Source organism: Carettochelys insculpta, chromosome 3 (assembly GCF_033958435.1).
Source record: "Carettochelys insculpta isolate YL-2023 chromosome 3, ASM3395843v1, whole genome shotgun sequence".
Taxonomy (NCBI): domain Eukaryota; kingdom Metazoa; phylum Chordata; order Testudines; family Carettochelyidae; genus Carettochelys; species Carettochelys insculpta.
In genome coordinates this window covers 162882203-162901973 of record NC_134139.1, presented here as the reverse complement: position 1 = coordinate 162901973, position 19771 = coordinate 162882203, and the positions used below count along the sequence as shown (strand labels likewise).

The 19771-nt window shown below is 43.3% G+C and overlaps 1 protein-coding gene across 2 annotated transcripts in view; it reads right to left on the bottom strand.

The window, feature by feature from the left end:
* HMGCLL1 (3-hydroxy-3-methylglutaryl-CoA lyase like 1) overlaps positions 1-19771 on the bottom strand; it is a 140513-nt gene that overhangs the window by 107576 nt on the left and 13166 nt on the right. For both annotated transcript variants that reach the window (XM_074988884.1, XM_074988885.1), the window contains exon 2: positions 166-243. In XM_074988884.1, the coding sequence (XP_074844985.1) occupies positions 166-243 (78 nt within the window). The remainder of the gene's footprint in view (positions 1-165; positions 244-19771) is intronic.

Genomic DNA, 19771 nt, shown 5'->3' with positions numbered 1-19771 from the left:
ACATACATCTGACAAAATGGATTCCAGCCAACAGCAGGTTATGCTCAAACAATTTTGTTAGCCCACAAGATGCCACCAGACTCCTTATAGATTTGCTGAAACAGACTAACAGGGCTACCCTCTGAAACTTGTCACAGAGCAAATGTAGATGATGAAGTAAATTACCTTTTCATTTTGTAATCCATCTCTTGGCCCAACTTCAACAATTTTAACATAGTCAGGAAGTCCAGATACTCGGAATTCCTGAAACACGAGATAATATATTCATAATTAAATAAAAATACACATTTGACATATTATTGGCTTTATCATTCTCGTAAACTTGGCTATGAAGTTATTTTTTCAGCAGCAAATGAAACATGCCTGTAGGATATCTTTACAAAATTCTATGGGACCAAGTGCTATGCACCTTGGATGGGAGAAAATGAACAGGAACACAACTCATTTGCATGTATTTTCCATTGCCCTATCAAAGTCATAAATTGTTAATAATTAGTAGAACAGGTTAAAACTCTGTAGTCCAGCACCCTCAGGACCTGACCAACTGACTAATTTTCTAGACATTGGAGGTCAATATTGTGTAGAAACACTACCAACACTTCCATTGCTTACTGAACACTTAAAAGATACTGAGGCTGGGTCTACACTGCAAGATAAAATCAATTTTATTAAAATTGATTTCTTAATGCTGGGTTTTATCCATTCCATTTTGAGTATCTTCACCTTCCCACATGCTCCCCACAAAATTGACTTACTGCTGCTGCACACAAGTACCTTAAATGGAGTGCTGCTGCAGTGTATTGTGGGAACCTATCCCATAGTTCTGAGCCCCGTTGCATTCTGGCCCACAAGTAGATGTGGATATGTGACTCCCTTTTCCCATGTTTCATTCCCGTCTTTCCCCTGCCATGTTAAGTATGTTTAAGTAGACACAATTGTTACACTGAAACTCAAATGAATAAACAGTAATGGCCCATTGTGGTTAAAAGACGATACACAGTTGACAGTCATGTAAATCACGACTGTCCACGGAGTGCCTCTCTCAGACTTGGATCTGGATTTAGGCCACCTGAGAAAGAATACCCTTATGCCAAAGCAGACACAGTTGTTACACTGAAACTGGAATGATTCGTCAAGCTAAAAGACCCCAAGACTACAGCCAGGTTTGCACATGGAAAAGAAGACCCTTAGGACACAATTATTCCCCTGTGCAAGCCTTACTTCAACAAATGTGGTAACTGTATAGCTAATGCACTGCCTTAATTGAGACATGTATGGCTCAGGGTGGCTACAGCCAGCCCCTCAAAATTGTGACCACCGAGGGAACATCCCTCGGGCAGCTAAAAGGGCCCCGGCTACAGCCAGCCCCTGAAAATTGTGACCACTGAAGGAGATGTCCCTTGGGTGGCTAAAAGAGCCCCAGCTACAGCCAGCCCCTGAAAATCATGACCACCGAGGGAGACATCCCCTGGGTGGCTAAATGAGCCCCGGCTACAGCCAGCCGTGAAAATCGTGACCTTCTCTGCATGCAATCTGCCTGGCACTTTGTGCAACACATCCTTTTATTAGTTCGGGGTCAAGCCACGTGATGCAGCTGGGTGCGGGAATGTTCCAGACTGTGTGGTGCCTCTGGGGGGAGTGAAGGGAGGGGCCGTGGGGTCACCAGACAAGCACAACCCCCACCCACAGCCTAGCTGACACATGTACCGGGTGGACCAGTGGCTCGCACCAGGCAGCGCATTAAAAACAAGGCTGCTAGAAGGGGTATACAGAGAAGCACAGACCCCACAGCCACACTACTAGCAAAGAAAAAGAAAGAAGATTTTTCAGCCTCTCATGACCCTACAGCCACAGGCTTGCAGGTGCTGAATTGTAACGGTCCTGTTGCCTAATTCCTCTGCAATTGAGAGCAGTGGAGATGTAAGAGGCCAGAGTAGAGAACTGTGATTCTTTGGGCGGGGGGGCACATACAGGATTTCTGTGGATGCTAATGAATTGGATTTAAAGACATGCCACAGCCTCATTACCCTTCATTCGAATTCCTAAATTCAAATTGAATGCTACACCCATCGGGTTACTTTGATTTTAGGATTTTGATATCATGTTGATTTTGGTGGTCCATAAATCAAGCTAATGGAATTTACAGTGAGGACAGGCACTGGGAAAAATCGGGCTAACTGATTTAAAATTGATTTTATCTCATAGTGTAGACACAGCCTTAGAGGTAAATTACAGCTAAATACCAGCACAGAACTCTGAGAGCCAGGACTGATGGCTGTAAACAAACATTATGGGACCATGGGAAACTTGGTAAGTGGTCATCCAGCTAACTAAAATCATGCTGGGTTACAGATGTTGCAGGACAAGAGCATGCTGGACTACAGAGGTTCAACCTATAGTGGTAGTGTAATTAAACAATGAACATTGGGCTTTATGGTACAAGACATATTTCTAATGTCAAAAAACGTATGAACTAACGCCCAAACTTGCAAGCATTTCTGTATGTGAGCCCAATTATCAAGGGGCAATGTACTTTGTAAGCTTTGTCTTTGGGTGGCCACCAAGGAGAGATTCAGGTGCCACCCACCTGATTAGCAGAATGACCACAGGCACCCACAGCCAACAGCCTACGTTTCTTTGGTGGTGCACATCTGCACATGCCTTGGTGCAGATGATAAAATATATTCTGCACATGGATGGAAACAATTGGAAGGAACACTGCCCATGCATGTAAATGTTTTCAAGACTGAGTCATACATCAGACTAGACTGAGACACACAAGTCAAGGGAAGGTGAAGAGATTATTTCACAGTCTTCCTGCAAGTTTTCCACAGAGGTCACACATACCATGACACTCCAGGACTTCTGTGATTTCTGCAGCGGCTACTATGGCTGATCTCAGGGCTGCCTGAGCAACTAGGGTGGCCAAGCTAGTCGCACTGGCTGCTGCCAGGATGGCACCAGGCAGCTGATCCTGGGCAATGCCCCAGAGCAATGGGTCAGCAGCAGAATTGTCAGGACCCCAGGCTGCCCGACTCACCCCAGCCACAGCAGCAGTGATGGGGCTCCAGGCCATCCCACTCAGCAGTAATAGCAGCTGCGGTAGGGCACAGAGCAACCTCCCAAGCAGCAGTGTCTGTAGGATTGCTCCTTCCCTCCATCCCTCACTAAGCATCTGAGATTCAGTTAGGGGTATTTTTAGTAAAAATCATGGAGAGGTAGGGAGCTATGGTTTTTGTTTATTGCCTGTGGCCACTCCATAATATCTACTAAAAATTCCCATGACTAAATCTTAGCTTTAATGACAAGAGAGAAGTAGGATATGCTGGAACAAGTAAACTTTCAAAAGGATTTAAACGAAAATAGGGAAGATACTTGCCAGACAAGAAGAAAAAGTTTACAGGTACATGAGTAGATTAAAAAGGTGGGAAGCTGAGGTGGGAAAAGGAGAGGAAGGCAGCAATAAGGTCAAATGATTATCAAAAAGCTTGAGGTGTACAAAGGGAGTAAAGAGAATGGAGGGCACAAAAGCAGGTGAAGAGAAATTAAATTGCCCCTTTCGTTATTTGGCTCATCTATTATTGAATCAACCAGGCAGGTGGGAAGCTACTGTAATTAAGGCCCTGTGTGATTAAATATTAACAGGACATTGGTTTTACAGCACTGTTGGAAGAAAACCTCTATAGAAAACAATTCCAATGGTTAAATGTGCGTATATTACTAACAAGACATTCTGGGGCAAAGGCTATGGAAGACACTATTCTCTCTGAACTGCACCAAATGCAATCAAATTTAATTTCTTCATTTCAGCGGTTAAAGCCCTTGCTCTCTAAGGGTTTAATTCTCCACTTGAGAGAATGCTTCTTCCTCTATGACCTCCATGGTCACTACGTGCCACGAGACTAGAACTATGAAATTGTGCACTGATTGAAGGCTCAGGAATACAGGAGACACAGTTTTCACAGAACCCAGCTCTACACCCGAGAAATCATTCTTGCAAATATTAAATACAACCCCTAAAGTCACAGCATTCACAACTAGATGTAAAATCCACCTTTCAATCCAGTCTGATTAGCACTGTAACTGCAGTCTCAACCTAGTGGCTAGAGAACTTCTATTTTCCACTGCAGTATTGTAAAAGGACCAAGCAGCACAGCAATACACTCATCCCTGGCTATATGAGCACAACTGGCTCCCAACTTTCTGCTCGTAGGCAAAAACTCATAAGAGACATACTAAATTCCCATTAAAATACATGTAAACGTCTCCGAATTGTTCCAAGTGCTCATAATTCAGCGAAGGAGTGGCAGCATGTGGCGCAGCTTTTGAAAGGTAAGTGAGCTTTGGGTTTGGGGAGAGGGGTTGCAGAGGGTTAAAGGCTGGGAGCAGTCCGGGGCCATGAGCAGGAGGGAGGGTTAAAACCTGGTGGCAGGTTGGGTCCTTGGGGCAGACAGGAGGGGTTCAGGCTGCTGCAGGTTGGGTATGTAGGGTGGGTGTGGGGGTTAGGGACGCAGCAGGTTAGGTCTGTGGGGCTGGCAGATTTTCGGGCTGTGGCAGGTTGGATCTGCAAGGGTGGCAGGTTGGGTTTGCGGGGCCGGTGGGATTTCAAAAGGTTGTGGCCGGCTGGGTCTGCAGGACCGGCAGGGTTTCAGGTTGTGGCAGGTTGGGTCTGCAGGGCCAGTGGGGGATTCGGACTGCTGTGAGTTGGGTCTGTGGGGCTGGCAGCATTTCAGGCTGCGGCAGGTTGGGTCTGCGGGGTGGTAGGGGTAAGGCTCGTATTAGCCGGGGCGAGTTCACTCGTCTAGTGAACAACGGTAGGTATATGTGTCCTTCATTTTAGCGAGTACTCATAAGTAAAGTGCTTGTTTAACAAGGGATGAGTGTATATTTTTATAGGATCATCATCTTGTCTCCCACTAACTTCAGTGGTTGCTATGTGCTTATATGGCTTACTGATGGAATTAAATGTACTATGGTAATATACACATTCATACAAAAGTACAATTAAAAAAATCAATGAATTTAGAGTATGTTTATCTGAGCACTGTACAAAAACAGAAAACATCTGTAGGGCATCTATGAGATCACGTGCAACATCTGGTGAGCTAAACTTTGCTGGCCCACGCTGAGCCCACACTCACAGAGAACATGAACCAATTTAAATTTGAAGGTAAATCTTTCACATCTGGTGCATACTGTTTTTCTCTTTTTTAAAAAAAGTTCTTTTCACAAATATGGCATGTCTTCAGCACTAAGGCCTTACATCTGAGTATTTTCAATATCATCAGGTAATTGTTATATGACAAATGCCACAGCTGTGCTATGAATAATACTGTAACTGTGGCTGAAAATAAGAGCTAAGATGGATTAAATGAACTGAACCTTACATTTAGTCCATGAAAAATGTTCATAAAACTTTGGTTGCCAATTTTTTTTTTCATTCTATAGAGCAAATCCTTGTCCTGCTATGGCAAAACTTCTATGGAACTCAATTAGGCAAATCCTCAGACCATTTTAAATAGCCCCATGCCACTTTCAACTGGACACTGGATCAATCATTTCAAAGGACAATGGAAGAGTGGAGAAGACAAAGTTCTTATGGCCATTTTATGGTCCAAGCTGTGGTGCAGCAGAGGACAGAGTAGTATGAGTGGATCCAAGCAGACAAGAGGGGCACAAAGTGCTTGTCTGCCAAGCATGTATTTAGCAGCTGCAAAAAGGGTTACCACCCAGTGGAAAAAGATTTAGCCTTTCAAACTAAGTGGCATGCCAGAACTACTTTGAATATAATGAAGGGCCTTTGGGTCTAAGAAAAGTCATTGGATAGACAGGATATGCGACAGTTAAGTCCAGTGAAGGAGGGAAAGTAGAGATCTAAACCTGTTTAGGGAGAGGGAATATAAACAAAGATCAGAACCTAAGAGCATATCTGACACTTTTTGTCTCTTCATCCCACTGGGGCTTCAGAGTTGTTGCAACTGCATGGCTTCCATGGGAACATATGTACAATTTTGTCTCTCAAATGTTTGTATAACTGACGGAAAACAAATCTGTTCAATTCAACGTCAACTATCACAGTAACAAGGAACCATATGAAGCAGAAGTTATTCAATGCAGCTCTAACACTGCACATTAACAGGTGTAAGACTGAAAGAAAATACATAAAGCTCCACAGCAGTCAACCCACATATCTTAGGTAATGTAAATTGTTTTATTTCAACAGCAAATGTTAACCTAATTATCTTATGTGAAATATTCCTATGGAACCATATGCGACAAAATGTAAGTAGCTGTTATAGACTTTGAGTAACTACTATTTATTGAACTATGTACAGTGAACTCTTTCATATCCAAAATTGTATTATCCAAAATCCTCAAATACGTGGCATTTTAACCAAAAGTAAATTTTAGATATGTTTTCCATAAATACAGTATAGTGAAAGTAAATACAAATAAATACAGCAAATACAGTATAAGTTTACAGTGTACAATAGTACTGCATACATTTGTTTGTTTCTTAATATCTAACCTTGTTTGTTTGTTTGTTTGTTTTAGTATTATGCATTGCTAATATGCCTCTCTGTTACACAGAATATTTGACGATCCGGCAACCTCCCAGGGCTGCTGGATATGAAAGAGCTTACTGTACTGGCTACATTAAATGGTAATGGCTTCTCCAAGCACATTATTTGGAATATCAGAAAGGAAATGGTTGACATAAAAGATTAAAAGACTGGTAATTTTTCTACCCTGTGCCTGTGACTAAAGCTTTGCCAAGAGAGAACAAAATGTATATAAAACCACTTAAAATATTTGCCTCATTCATAACAGAAAGCAGCCAAAGATTTGTTTTTTCAAATTTCAGAAAGAGAAAAGGACTTACTACCCAGTCTTGGACACTGTATGCCAAATTTCTGCATAGTAACATTTTCTCTAATTTATAAATAGGTGAGAATAGAGGAGTTTAAACTAAGCCTTAATCAGAGCATTATAATCTGCCTAAAACAACCATACTTGTAAACAAATCAAATAATAAACCTCCAAATTAAACAAACAGCTCCAGAGCTGCCACAGAATTCCCTGGCATATGAGTTTTGGTTTTTATGGACTTCAGCAGCAAGCTTATCTTTCTGCTGAATAGCTGACTGCCACCCTGCTGCTCAGCTGGTATCCCTGGCCTTCTGCTGTCGGTGTAGCACAGAAAATCATAGAAACCTGTTGCTGATTTAGACCTTTAGATTTTTATTTAGCCAACTAAACTGGTAACACATTCCAGCTACACATTAGGAATACATTTCAGTTTCATATGTATTATATTTCCAGGCAGTTGTCTTGTGCAATCACAGGGTTCAGCTTTGCCATTTAGTCACAGAGCTGCATTGGGGCATGACATGAAGGCACTCCACTCCAGAAAGAGCATGAAAAACATCTCCCCACTGCAATTCTGCCTGACTCTCAAACAGGCTCCACAAGAAGGGTTAGGCTCCTTTACTCCACTCCCTCCCATTGTACCAAATGAGGGCCAGGCAGAATCCAGCCGTCAGATATTTAGCTGCGGCAGGTTGTGAAATTATGGTCAGCAGCACAAGTCCCCCAGTTCTATGTCCCTCCAGGGACATTTACTCATCCCTCACTTCTCTCTATAATTTCAAAGCAGTCTCAGGAGAATGAAACTTCAAGATTCTCAATGTAAGTTAATTCAACTGTTCATAATTCTATTAGGATCCTGCTGGAAAATCCCAGCTGAGTAGCACAAAAACGAAGGACTACCGAGCAACACTGTAATTCTTCAACACCAGCTTGGTACACTGGGCATTACGGACTATAAATTTATCAGTTTCCTGCATCTATTTAAAAGACATCTGTATATTGATTCATATATTTAGCTACATTCCAAAATTTACTGCACACCATCACTAAATATCAGAGCAACACAAAATATCCTTCTAACAATGAATGGAAAAGCAGAGGAATACAGCACTCTTTTTTTTTTTAATTAAACAAAAGGAGGTTGCTTCCTTGACATCAAAGAAATGTGACTCTGATGCAAACAAACCACAATAAGGACACCTAAAATATATTCCTGAAGTTATGAGATAATGAGAAGTCCAGAAAAAAAAATGGAATTATTATGATTGAGGGGAAATAGTTGACAAAGAAGCTAATGAAGCTGACTCAAATAAGCCTACATATATCATTTTTGCCCACAATTGTACCTTTTAGGTGACTTCAGTGCAAGAGTTGGAGCCGATCATGACTCATGGCCCTCTTGCCTAGGTCACTTCAGTGTGGGAAAAAGGAACGACAATGGACAGCTTCTCCTCAAACTTTGCACGTACCACAATCTGTGCATCACAAACGCATTTTTCCGAACCAAGCCACAGCACAAAGTGTCATGGAGACACCCATGCTCGAAACACTGGCATCAATTAGACTCGGTCATCACCAGATGCGACAACCTCAAAAACATCCTCCTGACATGCAGCTACCATAGTGCTGACTGCGATACAGATTATTCACTAGTCTGCTCCAAGATCAAGCTGAGTCCCAAGAAGCTGCACCATTCTAAACCAACTAGAAGGCCCCGCATTGATGCCAGAAAGACGGCAAACTCAGAAAAAGCTGAAATGTTCAGAGAGACCCTTGAGGAGAATCTGCACAGCAGCACTGGGGGTGCTGATGCGACATCTAGATGGCAGCATCTGAGGGACACAATCTACAATACGGCCTTGTCAGTGTTTGGAGGAAGAGCTAGAAACACAAACGACTGGTTCGAAGCTAAGTCCGATGAGATAATTTCAGTCATTGAAAAGAAGTGCGCTGCACTTCTGGAGTATAAACGCTCACCCAGTCAGAGTACCCAGCAAGCACTCAGAGTAGCCAGAAAAATAGTACAGCAGACAGCCAGGCGCTGTGCCAACAAATACTGGCTTAAGCTATGCAGCAGTATCCAGACCTGTGCTGACTCTGGTAATCTCAGGGGAATGTACGAGCACATAAAGAAGGCAATGGGACCCATCCAGAACAAGACGGCACCTCTGAAATCCAAATCTGGTGAAGTCATCACTGACAAAGCCAAACAGATGGATGATGGGTCGAGCACTACTCTGAGCTGTACTCATGCGAGAACACTGTGGTTGACGTAGACCTCAACACAGTCGAGCTCCTCTCAGTCATGGACGAGCTGGACCAGGAACCAACTGTTGTCAAATTGAAGAAAGCTATTGACAGCACTGCAGTAGGAAAGGCCCCAGGCCAGGATGGTACACCATCAGAGGTAATCAAGTGTGCCTTAGACACGCTCCTGGAATCCCTATATGAGCTGCTGTGCCTGTGCTGGACGGAGGGTGAGGTTCCACAGGATATGCAGGCTGCCAACATTGTAGCCTTGTATAAGAACAAAGGAGACAGAAGTGACTGCAACAATTACCATGGAATCTCCCTCCTAAGTATCACTGGTAAATTGTTCGTTCATGTCATCCTCAGCAGACTCCAGAAGCTTGCTGAGAGGGTGTATCCTGAATCCCAGTGCAGATTCTGCACCGAGAGATCTACCATTGACATGATCTTCTCCCGGAGGCAGCTGCAGGAGAAATGCAGGGAGCAGAGGAAGCCATTCTATGTCGCCTTCATCGACCTGACCAAGGCTTTCGACTCAGTCAGTAGGGATAGACTGTTTAAATTGCTCCACAAGATAGGCTGTCCACCACGGCTACTCAAGATAATCCAGTCTTTCCATGAAGACACAAGAGGAACCATCCAATATGATGGCACATCATTGGATGCCTTCAGCATAAGGAGTGGCGACAAACCAGAATGCGTCCTTGCTCCGACATTGTTCAGGATCTTCTTCGCACTCCTCCTGAAGCATGCCTTTGGATCTTCAACAGAGGGCATCTTTTTGCGCACAAGATCTGATGGGAAACTGTTTAATCTTGCAAGGCTGAAGGCTAAGTCTAAGGTGCGGGAAGTATTCATTAGAGACATGCTGTTGACAGATGATGCTGCTGTAGTGACACAAACAGAAGGCCAGCTTCAAAAACTGCTGGATCAGTTCTCCAATGCATACAAGGACTTCAGGCTTACCATCGGCCTAGAGAAGACAAATGTACTTGGTCAGGACGTTGCTGAACCTCCATCAATCAGCACTGACAATTACACGCTGGAGGTCACCCACGAGTTTACTTACCTCGAGTCCACCATCACCGACACCCTGTCACGGGAGTCTGAGCTAAACAGGAGGATTGGAAAAGCAGCCACAACTCTCTTCACACTTAGCAAGAGAGTGTGGAACAACAACAAGCTGTACACTCACACCAAAATGCAAGTCTACAGAGCCTGCATCCTCAGCACCCTCCTCTATGGCAGTGAGTCTTGGACCTTGTACGCCCACCAGGAAAAGAGGCTGAATGTCTTCCACTTGCACTGCCTCAGGTGCATGCTTGGGATATCATGGAAGGACAGAGTGTCCAACAACACCGTCCTCGAGCAAGCTGGAATTCCAACCATGCACACCCTCCTCAGGCAGCAGCGGCTCCACTGGCCACGTCCACAGGATGAATGATGAAAGGATCCCAAAAGACATCCTGTACAGCGAGCTAGCCTCTGGCAAAAGACCTCCCAGACACCCCCAACTGCGCTACAAAGACATCCGTAAGAGGGCCTCAAGGTGGTAGACATCGACCCAGATAGTTGGGAAGAGCTGGCAGACGACCGCAGCAGCTGGAAGCAGGAACTACACAAGGGCCTCCAGAAGGGCGAGATGAAGATCAGACAGCTGGCAGAGGAGAAGTGAGCCCGTAGAAAGGACAGCAAGGACCTGCCAGACACCCACTACATATGCAGCAGATGTAGCAAGGACTGTCACTCTCATGTGGGCCTCCACAGTCACAGTCAATTCTTCAAATGACGATCTTAAACGGAGTTACAAAGGGCGCGATCCATAGTCTGCGCAAACTGAAGGATGCCTTGGATTATTTTTGCCCAACTTTTTTATTTCTTATTGCCTTATTAAAAGTGTTTAAAGGTTTTGCATTATTTACTTATCAAGAGATTGTGGGAGTTCAGAGAAAAGTACTGAATTAGATATTTCCTGGCATTATTGGAGCAAATTAAGTGTATTGAACCCTCCACAGGCTGGATATTTGCTAAGGTGATTTCCAGTATCAAAAGTTCTAAGATGCCCATAGTTATTTCCATTCATAGCTCATCTATAAAATTTACACTTGACAACAAATACCAGACTACTGCAAAGCAGTTTAAAGTAAAAGACAAACCAAATCAAGCCTGATATCTATAAATGGCTAATTCATTCAACAGAATCACAATTGTAAATGCAGGGGTACATAAATGGTCAAAATGTAAGTACCAATGCTGGTTAGGATCCTAAAAGAGGCTGGTTGGTTGATGTAGTTATATTTATATACATAGGGGCTACGTCTACACGTGCAGCCAACATCGAAATAGCTTATTTCGATGTTGCGACATCGAAATAGTCTATTTCGATGAATAACGTCTACACGTCCTCCAGGGCCGGCAACGTCGATGTTCAACTTCGACGTTGCTCAGCCCAACATCGAAATAGGCGCAGCGAGGGAACGTCTACACGTCAAAGTAGCACACATCGAAATAGGGATGCCAGGCACAGCTGCAGACAGGGTCACAGGGCGGACTCAACAGCAAGCCGCTCCCTTAAAGGGCCCCTCCCAGACACAGTTGCACTAAACAACACAAGATACACAGAGCTGACAACTGGTTGCAGACCCTGTGCCTGCAGCATAGATCCCCAGCTGCCGCAGAAGCAGCCAGAAGCCCTGGGCTAAGGGCTGCTGCCCACGGTGACCATAGAGCCCCGCAGGGGCTGGAGACAGAGCATCTCTCAACCCCCCAGCTGACGGCCACCATGGAGGACCCAGCAATTTCGACGTTGCGGGACGCGGATCGTCTACACGGTCCCTACTTCGACGTTGAACGTCGAAGTAGGGCGCTATTCCAATCTCCTCATGAGGTTAGCGACTTCGACGTCTCGCCGCCTAACGTCGAAGTTAACTTCGAAATAGCGCCTGACGCGTGTAGACGCGACGGGCGCTATTTCGAAGTTGGTGCTGCTACTTCGAAGTAGCGTGCACGTGTAGACGCAGCCAGGGATTGTAATTCACATACATAATAGGACTTTAACAAAATCAACACAAGCAAGATAAAAACACAAATGACAATGTATAAGGTGACCAGGAAGATTGACAATTTAGATTAACATCTACAATTGAATCTACTAATTGAAAATGACGAAGGAAAGAATTCCACTCCAGAGATGTCAAATCAGCAAAAATCTGACGTGCTAAGGGCATCAATAGTAGAGTCTGGCAAAGTGATTGCAAGCCAGGAATTTAATGCAGTAGAGTTCTTATGAGAATTAGTCTTAATGATAAGATGATGCTAAAGAGTTAAGAACCTTAATAATCTGACTCAAAACTATATGCTTCAAGCCATATATTCAGCCTTTATTTTTGGTGGAAATGATGCAAATAACTGAAGGATTGTTTGGTGGGGATGAAGACCCAGAAAACCATCACCCATCTCAGCTCAATACCAGACTTCCAACTGAGCACTGCCACCACACAAATGCAGCCATAGTCAATTCTACAGATGTGAGAAGGACAACAAATCAAACAAAAGCATTTAAGCAACAAGTCGTAAGCGTTAGTGCAGGGGTTGGCAACCAAAATAGCAAGAAGAGCCATTATTTTTTTCAAATTTGGTTTAAAAAAAATCAATCATTCAAGAGCCGTGATGCATGTGGATAAGACTTTATTAGCAATACAATTAAAATGCAGATACGTTATTATATCCCACAATGCACTGCACATTTTAATAGGGGAGTTATCCAACATTTGGATATCACATATTGTATGCTATTTAGATATAAGTTGTTCATTTTTGGGCTTTTAGACATTTACCATTTATTGAAAACAATCAGGAGGGGTTTTTGTTTTTTTTTAACTTTGCAATTACAGTGTCAGCAGCCACAAAGAAGTCCTTAAATAGCCACATGTGGCTCCAGAACCAAAGGTTGCAGACTCCTGGGTTAATGCCATGTACTTGATTGTAATGCCTGTTCCTTGTCCTTTTCTAGGGCAACAAACATGCTTCTGATGTCCTTTCAGAGCAATACAAATCAGAAAAGAACTCAGAAAAAGGTGGAATCTTGGCCATCCATAGTTATCAGGTTGCTTAAAGCTTAGATTTTCAGCTGATGCTTCCTACACTTAAAAGTCAGTTTGTTCTGAAGCTGATCTCATAAAACAAATGTGATGAGGCATTTGATATCAGAGAGCGATAGGGTGGCATGGCTACTTTATTGACCATCATGTTCTTGGATGTTAGAAAAATGATAGTGCTGTTGAAATGGTGCTGAGTCATTAGAACACCAATGACTTGCTAATTCCACTCCCCACAAACAGTAACAGAGAGTAAGCCGTGCTAGTCTATACACTATCAAAACAAAAAGCAGTCAAGTAGCACTTTAAAGACTAGCAAAATAGTTTATTAGGTGAGCTTTCGTGGGACAGACCCACTTATAGTTCTGGTCTGGCTATGGTCTGAAGAAGTGGGTCTGTCCCACGAAGGCTCACCTAATAAACTCTTTTGCTAGTCTTTAAAGTGCTACTTGACTGCTTTTTGTTTCCACACAAACAGGTGGCAGAGTTCCCCCAGGGAGAACGCAAGAGGACAGAGAAAGTCCTACAATTAACTCCAGTGTAGACATCACAGGCATGAATGATAATATGAATCAGGAGTGTGAAGGGATTGCCTCTCATCTGAAAGATGTGGTTGTGTTGTGTCCTTCTGATCACCCTCACTCACCAGCAAAGTTTTACTTTTCTCATCAAACTGAAAGGTATATTTTGCTCCCCAGCCTCTGGCTCAGTCACATGCCTCTGAGCATTTTGCGATTCCAATTAATTCTGACAAGGCTTGTGACACTCTGCACCAAAGCAACACCCTGGTGTACCGATACTCACTACTAGCATACGATTTTGTTACGTTTTGTACAAAAAATACTTCATGAGGTATCATTCTAACAGTCTGCATCTGTTAAACATTAATATCATTTGGGATTGTGTGTTATTATATGTGAAGTTATGAAGTTTTGCTGTGTTTGTGTGTTACTGAAAGAATTTGAGAGGTTGAAAACATTCACAACTAGCCTTTCTTGTGCAACAAAGAAGAAACTAGACAGTGCTAATGGCCCATCAACAAAGACAAAGGACCATTGAAGAGCTTATCCTCACCTGCAGAGGATTAAGGGCAATGTCTGCTATGACTCAGCAAAGCATGTAAACAAAGGTGACCTTATGACACTGAACTCCTTTGGTATTTCTATTTTTCCACAAACTGGACTGGAAATTTGGCTTAGAACAAAAGAATTCCCCCCATATGGAGACACCAAAAATGATGAGAAGTGACATCATTTCTGGCCCTCACTCCCCACGTAAATGATCTCCCAGAAAAACCTGTGGAACAAAGACAGAACATTTGTTCTGACCCAGCTACAGAGACCAAAAACTACAAGATCTTTACCACATATTCATAAAAAGCTACACTGATGACATCTTTATGATTTGGACCCATGGGATACAGACTCTAGAAGAATTACACAGAGACTTTAACAATCTACACCCCACCATCAACTTATGCCTCGATTACAACATTCAAGAGATACATTTCCTGGACACTACAGTACTAATCAAGGATGGCCTGAGCAGTACCACACTGTACCGAAAAACCTACTGATCGCTATACTTACCTACACCCTTCTAGCTTCCATCCTGCACATGTAACTAGATCCATTGTTTACAGTCAAGCTATTAGACACAATCGCATTTGCTCTGATCCCAACTGACAGAGACCAAAAACTACAAGATCTTTACCAAATATTCATAAACCTGAATTACCCACCAGGAGAAGTAAAAAAACAAATCAACAGGGCCAGATGAATACCCAGACACCAGCTACTCTGAGATTGGCCCAAAAAAGCCAAGAACAGAACACCACTGGTCATCACCCACAGCCACCAACTCAAACCACTGCAACGAATTATTAAAGACCTACAACCTATCCTTAATCAGGATACCACACTCCAGATGGCTCTGGGTGACATGCCTGTTCTCTCCTACAGACAACCTTCCAACCTTATGAGGATCCTCATAAACAGCCACAGTCTATACCCCAGGAATACCAGTCCTGGAACCTTTCCTTGCAACAAAGCCTGCTGCCAGCTTTGTCCACATATCTTCTCTGGAAATACCATCACTGGACCCAACCAGGTTACTCACAGAATCACGGGCACCTTCTCATGCTCCTCTACTAACATCATATATGCCATCATGTGCCAACAATGCCCAGATGCTTTGTATATTGGACAGACTTCTAACTCCCTTAGACAAAGGGTCAATGGGCACAAAACAGACTTCAAAACACTCCAGATCCACAAAACAGTTAGTCAACATTTTAATGGAATGGGGCATTCTATTAATGACCTAAAGGTATGTGTGTTACTGAAAAAGAACTTTCGCACCGTGCTTCAAAGAGAAACAGCTGAGCTGGCTTTTATATTCAAATTCGGCACATTAACACATGGTTTAAGCCGGGATGGAGACTTTCTGAGTCACTATAGGGGCTCGTCTGCATATTTGGCTTAATCTAATTCTTGACCTTCCCCCCGCCGCCCGCCACTCTCTGATTTACTCACCTTGATCATTTTTTTCTGATTTGTCCATGTTGCTTACTGTTTTTGGTTCTCTGTGCCTTAAATGTTGAGTCTGTTCTGGTCTGGCTATGGTCTGAAGAAGTGGGTCTGTCCCACGAAAGCTCACCTAATAAACTATTTTGCTAGTCTTTAAAGTGCTACTTGACTGCTTTTTGTTTTGATCGTGTATAGACTAGCACGGCTCCCTCTCTGTTACTACAGAACTGGGGTAAGTGCTCATCTGCAGCTAAAAGAATTACTAGCCTGAATATGGAAGCTCAAAGGACTGCTTGTACTAGCAGGGTCAGACATTATTTGATTCAAATCATGTGTTGCACTTTCTGAAGTAAATACACTTGTTTTATGTTTTATCTTAACCAGTGTGATTTTGAGTGAAATGTTAGGGAATCTTGGCTCTGTCAACAAAGGGTTGTTGCATATACTTCCACATCAATGGGGGAGAGAAGTAATTTAATGAGCCTGCTCCATACAGACTCCTTTGCAGTGCAAGATGGTATAATTCTAGGTTTAGACTCCAGTAGGGGTGCAATGCTGGGGAGCCAGGAAATCAGCTGTGGCCTTCATTGTCAGTCCATGAGTGGCTTAGATAAAGCACTCGGGTGACTTAGATGGGTGTGTGGTGTGACCTTCTGTTGTGGTGGATAATAACAAGTCTCAGAGGGGACTGCCTATGAGTCACTGGTAGAGCAAGAAGAGAGGCCAACACAGCTGAATGGTTAGGAGGGTACAGCAGTTTCAGCACTTCCAGGTTCCATCCCAAGCATGCATCTTAACACAAGGATATTTGGGAAAAAATTCTCAGAGGTTTCTAAGTAGACATGCCAAGTTGGGACTGACGGGTGCTGAAGAAGCTAAGGAACCATACCTCTGTCCCACTACAGCCAGCTGTGTCCATCTGACGCCATCAGTTGTTCTTCCCCACCTGCTCTGCTGCTGCACATTCTCAAGAATTCAAACCACTTTTTGTAGTGTGGGAAATACAATTATGAATAAGACGTATGAGATGAGACTAAACTCAAGTAATGAGGCAGTTTCCAAGCAATGAGTGAGGGCACTTTTGGAGTGTATAGGCCTCTGTCCAGAAATAATATAAAGGCCTTCAGTCTGATGGCAAAATAGAATGATGTCAGTTACACAAATACAGTTCCCCTCATAAATAAAGAAAATTATATAAGGCAAAATGTGTCACTAATTCACTTCCAACTAACGCAGGGAATTACTCAACTATATGCAGGCCTTACTCGCAACATAAATCCCCAGGGCGCTCAGTAATATGCAACAAGAGACCTCACAGATTAACAAAACAAATAATCAGTTTCCATTATACCAAATTACATTTCTCTCAGTCCAAATATAAAATAAAACAATTCCCAATGAATTATAGAAGGCAATAGAGCTACAAAACCATAGCTTGCAGGAATCAAAGACCTAGATAAAAGTGTCAGTTGACTCCCCAGTATTTTGCTTTATATTGGGTCAGAGATATATCAACTGTACTGTAACTTCTCTGATGAGCTAGCTGATTACTTTTTCTTATGAGCCAGGCTGAACCTCCAGATCATATAGAAGACACAGTCACTTAGAGATGAAGACAAAATATTATGGGGCGTCCATCCTGTGGCTTGCTTCATACAACCTATCCCAGTAAGCCACATATGAATTCTTAGTATGTCGTGAACTGTTCATGAGCAACTGGAAAAAAAATATGGGCATCTTGAGCAAAAAGAAAATAAAGGACAAACAATGCATAAAGCTCAAGAGGCCAATGGTTAGTGAAACATTACTTGTTTGGGTTCCATTTCAAATTTGAAGCAGGGCTAATTGTGAGTATTCTTGTGGTTCTACCCAAACCAAAGCACAGTACTTCCTGGCACTCTGAGTGAGCAGAGAAGTAAAGTGAACTTGAGAAATTCTCACAAGATCCATGCGTCAGTTTCAAACTTTTCGCTCATTCAGTGGAGCAATATTTAGAAAAAGCCCCTGATTATAGGTAGTCCGTTGTGTCCGACGATGACATCAAGTGATGAGAATGTGCAAAGAACCTGTGCAGGAGAATGTTTAAAGCGGAAAAGCCATTGCACAGGGGCAGTTCCACTCTCTCAACCTCAGAAGCCTGGTTCCAGTGGTACAAACAGTCGTCACGGCTGGAACTTCCTAGGCTGCAGTGGATGGCCATGCCGTCTTTGGTGCCTTGTCATGCCCTTCGCTCTCCACAGAGCATTGGAGAACCGCTTTCCTGGTCATTGGATCTTACTGTTGATCTCATACGCCCTGTCCACCGGGTCTGACTCTGCATGCTGTGATAGGCAATTCCCTATCTCACCGCAGCTTTCAGACCTGCCAGCTACCCTCACCTGGTTTAGCCTGCCTGTCGAAGTGGTTTATCAGTGTGGCCACTGCATACTACAGCTTCTTGGAGCCACAGGTGACAGCTTGGTGCCGGCTGGGGACCAAAGTTGTACAAACTGCCCAGAAGAGACACAACAAGTCCCCACACCAGAGGTGCTACCCCTCCCTGGACACCCCATACACTGCTCTGCTAATTCATACCCACTTTCTTCCATTACAGTGGGTACCTGGGAAACAAGGGTATTAAAACATATAATGTAGTGTACAGAATTAAAAACACTCTAAGGATTATAGAGCATATTTTGTTTCAATATATTTGAAAATTCTGTATTTCCATAAAATTCAGCATCGGCTGTAGAACCTCAGAGCACCTGAAAATTTTCTATTGCTGTTTTTGTATTTCCCACTATATTGCGACTAAAAGTATTTGTGCTAGTACTTCCTCACCTGAATCCCAGACACAGACACTTAAAACCCTCAGTGCAGGCCTGCAAGTCCCAAGTTTGGCTCCACTGCATAGCACAAAACTCTCACTGAGCCCTGGAGGAACCTAAGCTCACGTGAAGTCTGTTTTTCAGAGGACAAGCTCCCGGAGTGAATCTGTTTTTCCTTTTGGGCGTGCGCACTGTTGCCTCCGTCTGGGTGCCCATCTCAAAGAAATCCACAACTCAGGGCACAAAGGCATTTGGCTACCTAAAACACATGTGGAGACCAATTCTGTAGGCATGTACAGAGTGTGTATACTGGATTGGATCCCATTCAGAATCTGTGAGGAGGATGTTGTTCCCCATCTTATATATTTTCAGTGGTTAGAGCACTTTCCTGAGATGTTGGAAACCCAGATTCACTTTTCTCCTCTCTGCAAGAGGAAGTGAAAGCATTTGAACAGGGGAGAGTCTCTCATCTTGCAAGAGAGAGATCTTATCACTCCATTACCAATATTCTAATGATATTCTACTGTTGAAGCTGTTCCAATGCATACAAAATAATGAAAGAGTGAGTGAAATAAGGGGACTGGACCATCAACTACAGACTTAGGTTATGTCTACACTCCACATAGCAGTCAACCACTGATATACAGTTTTAGTTACGCCAATTGTGTACCTAAAATTGACTTATCAGTGGTCGACTCCTGTGACTGTCTACATGGAAGAAGGCCAACAGGGGTGTTTCTCCCATCAGCCTTCCTTAATCCTCACTGTTTTCCAGGAGTTTCCAGGGTTGACCCAGGAAAGTGCCATTTTGCACATGCATGAAACAAAACCTTGGAAGATCTACACCAAGCAGGTTGCTCTTCCATGACAGTATAGATGTAGGCTGATTCCAGCTCTTAATCTTTCTCTCTCTTGCTGACTATGTTAGTATTTCTCCACAGTGGAACAGCCGGGAGAGGTGGGAGAAGAAAGAATACAAGCAAGCATGTTTTCAAGCAAGCAAGTGGGAATGACTCTTATTCAAAACCTCTCTCCACTATGGTACAGAAGGGAAATTGAACCTGAGTCTCCCAGACAGCACATGAGGGTGTCAATCACTCAACTAAATGTTATAAGGCACCATCACATCAGGCCACTTTGTGTGAAAAGAGGCGGGAACCTAACTCCGCCCAAGAAATGCATTAGGTGCCTGAGCAACCTAACTCCTGGTAGATTACTG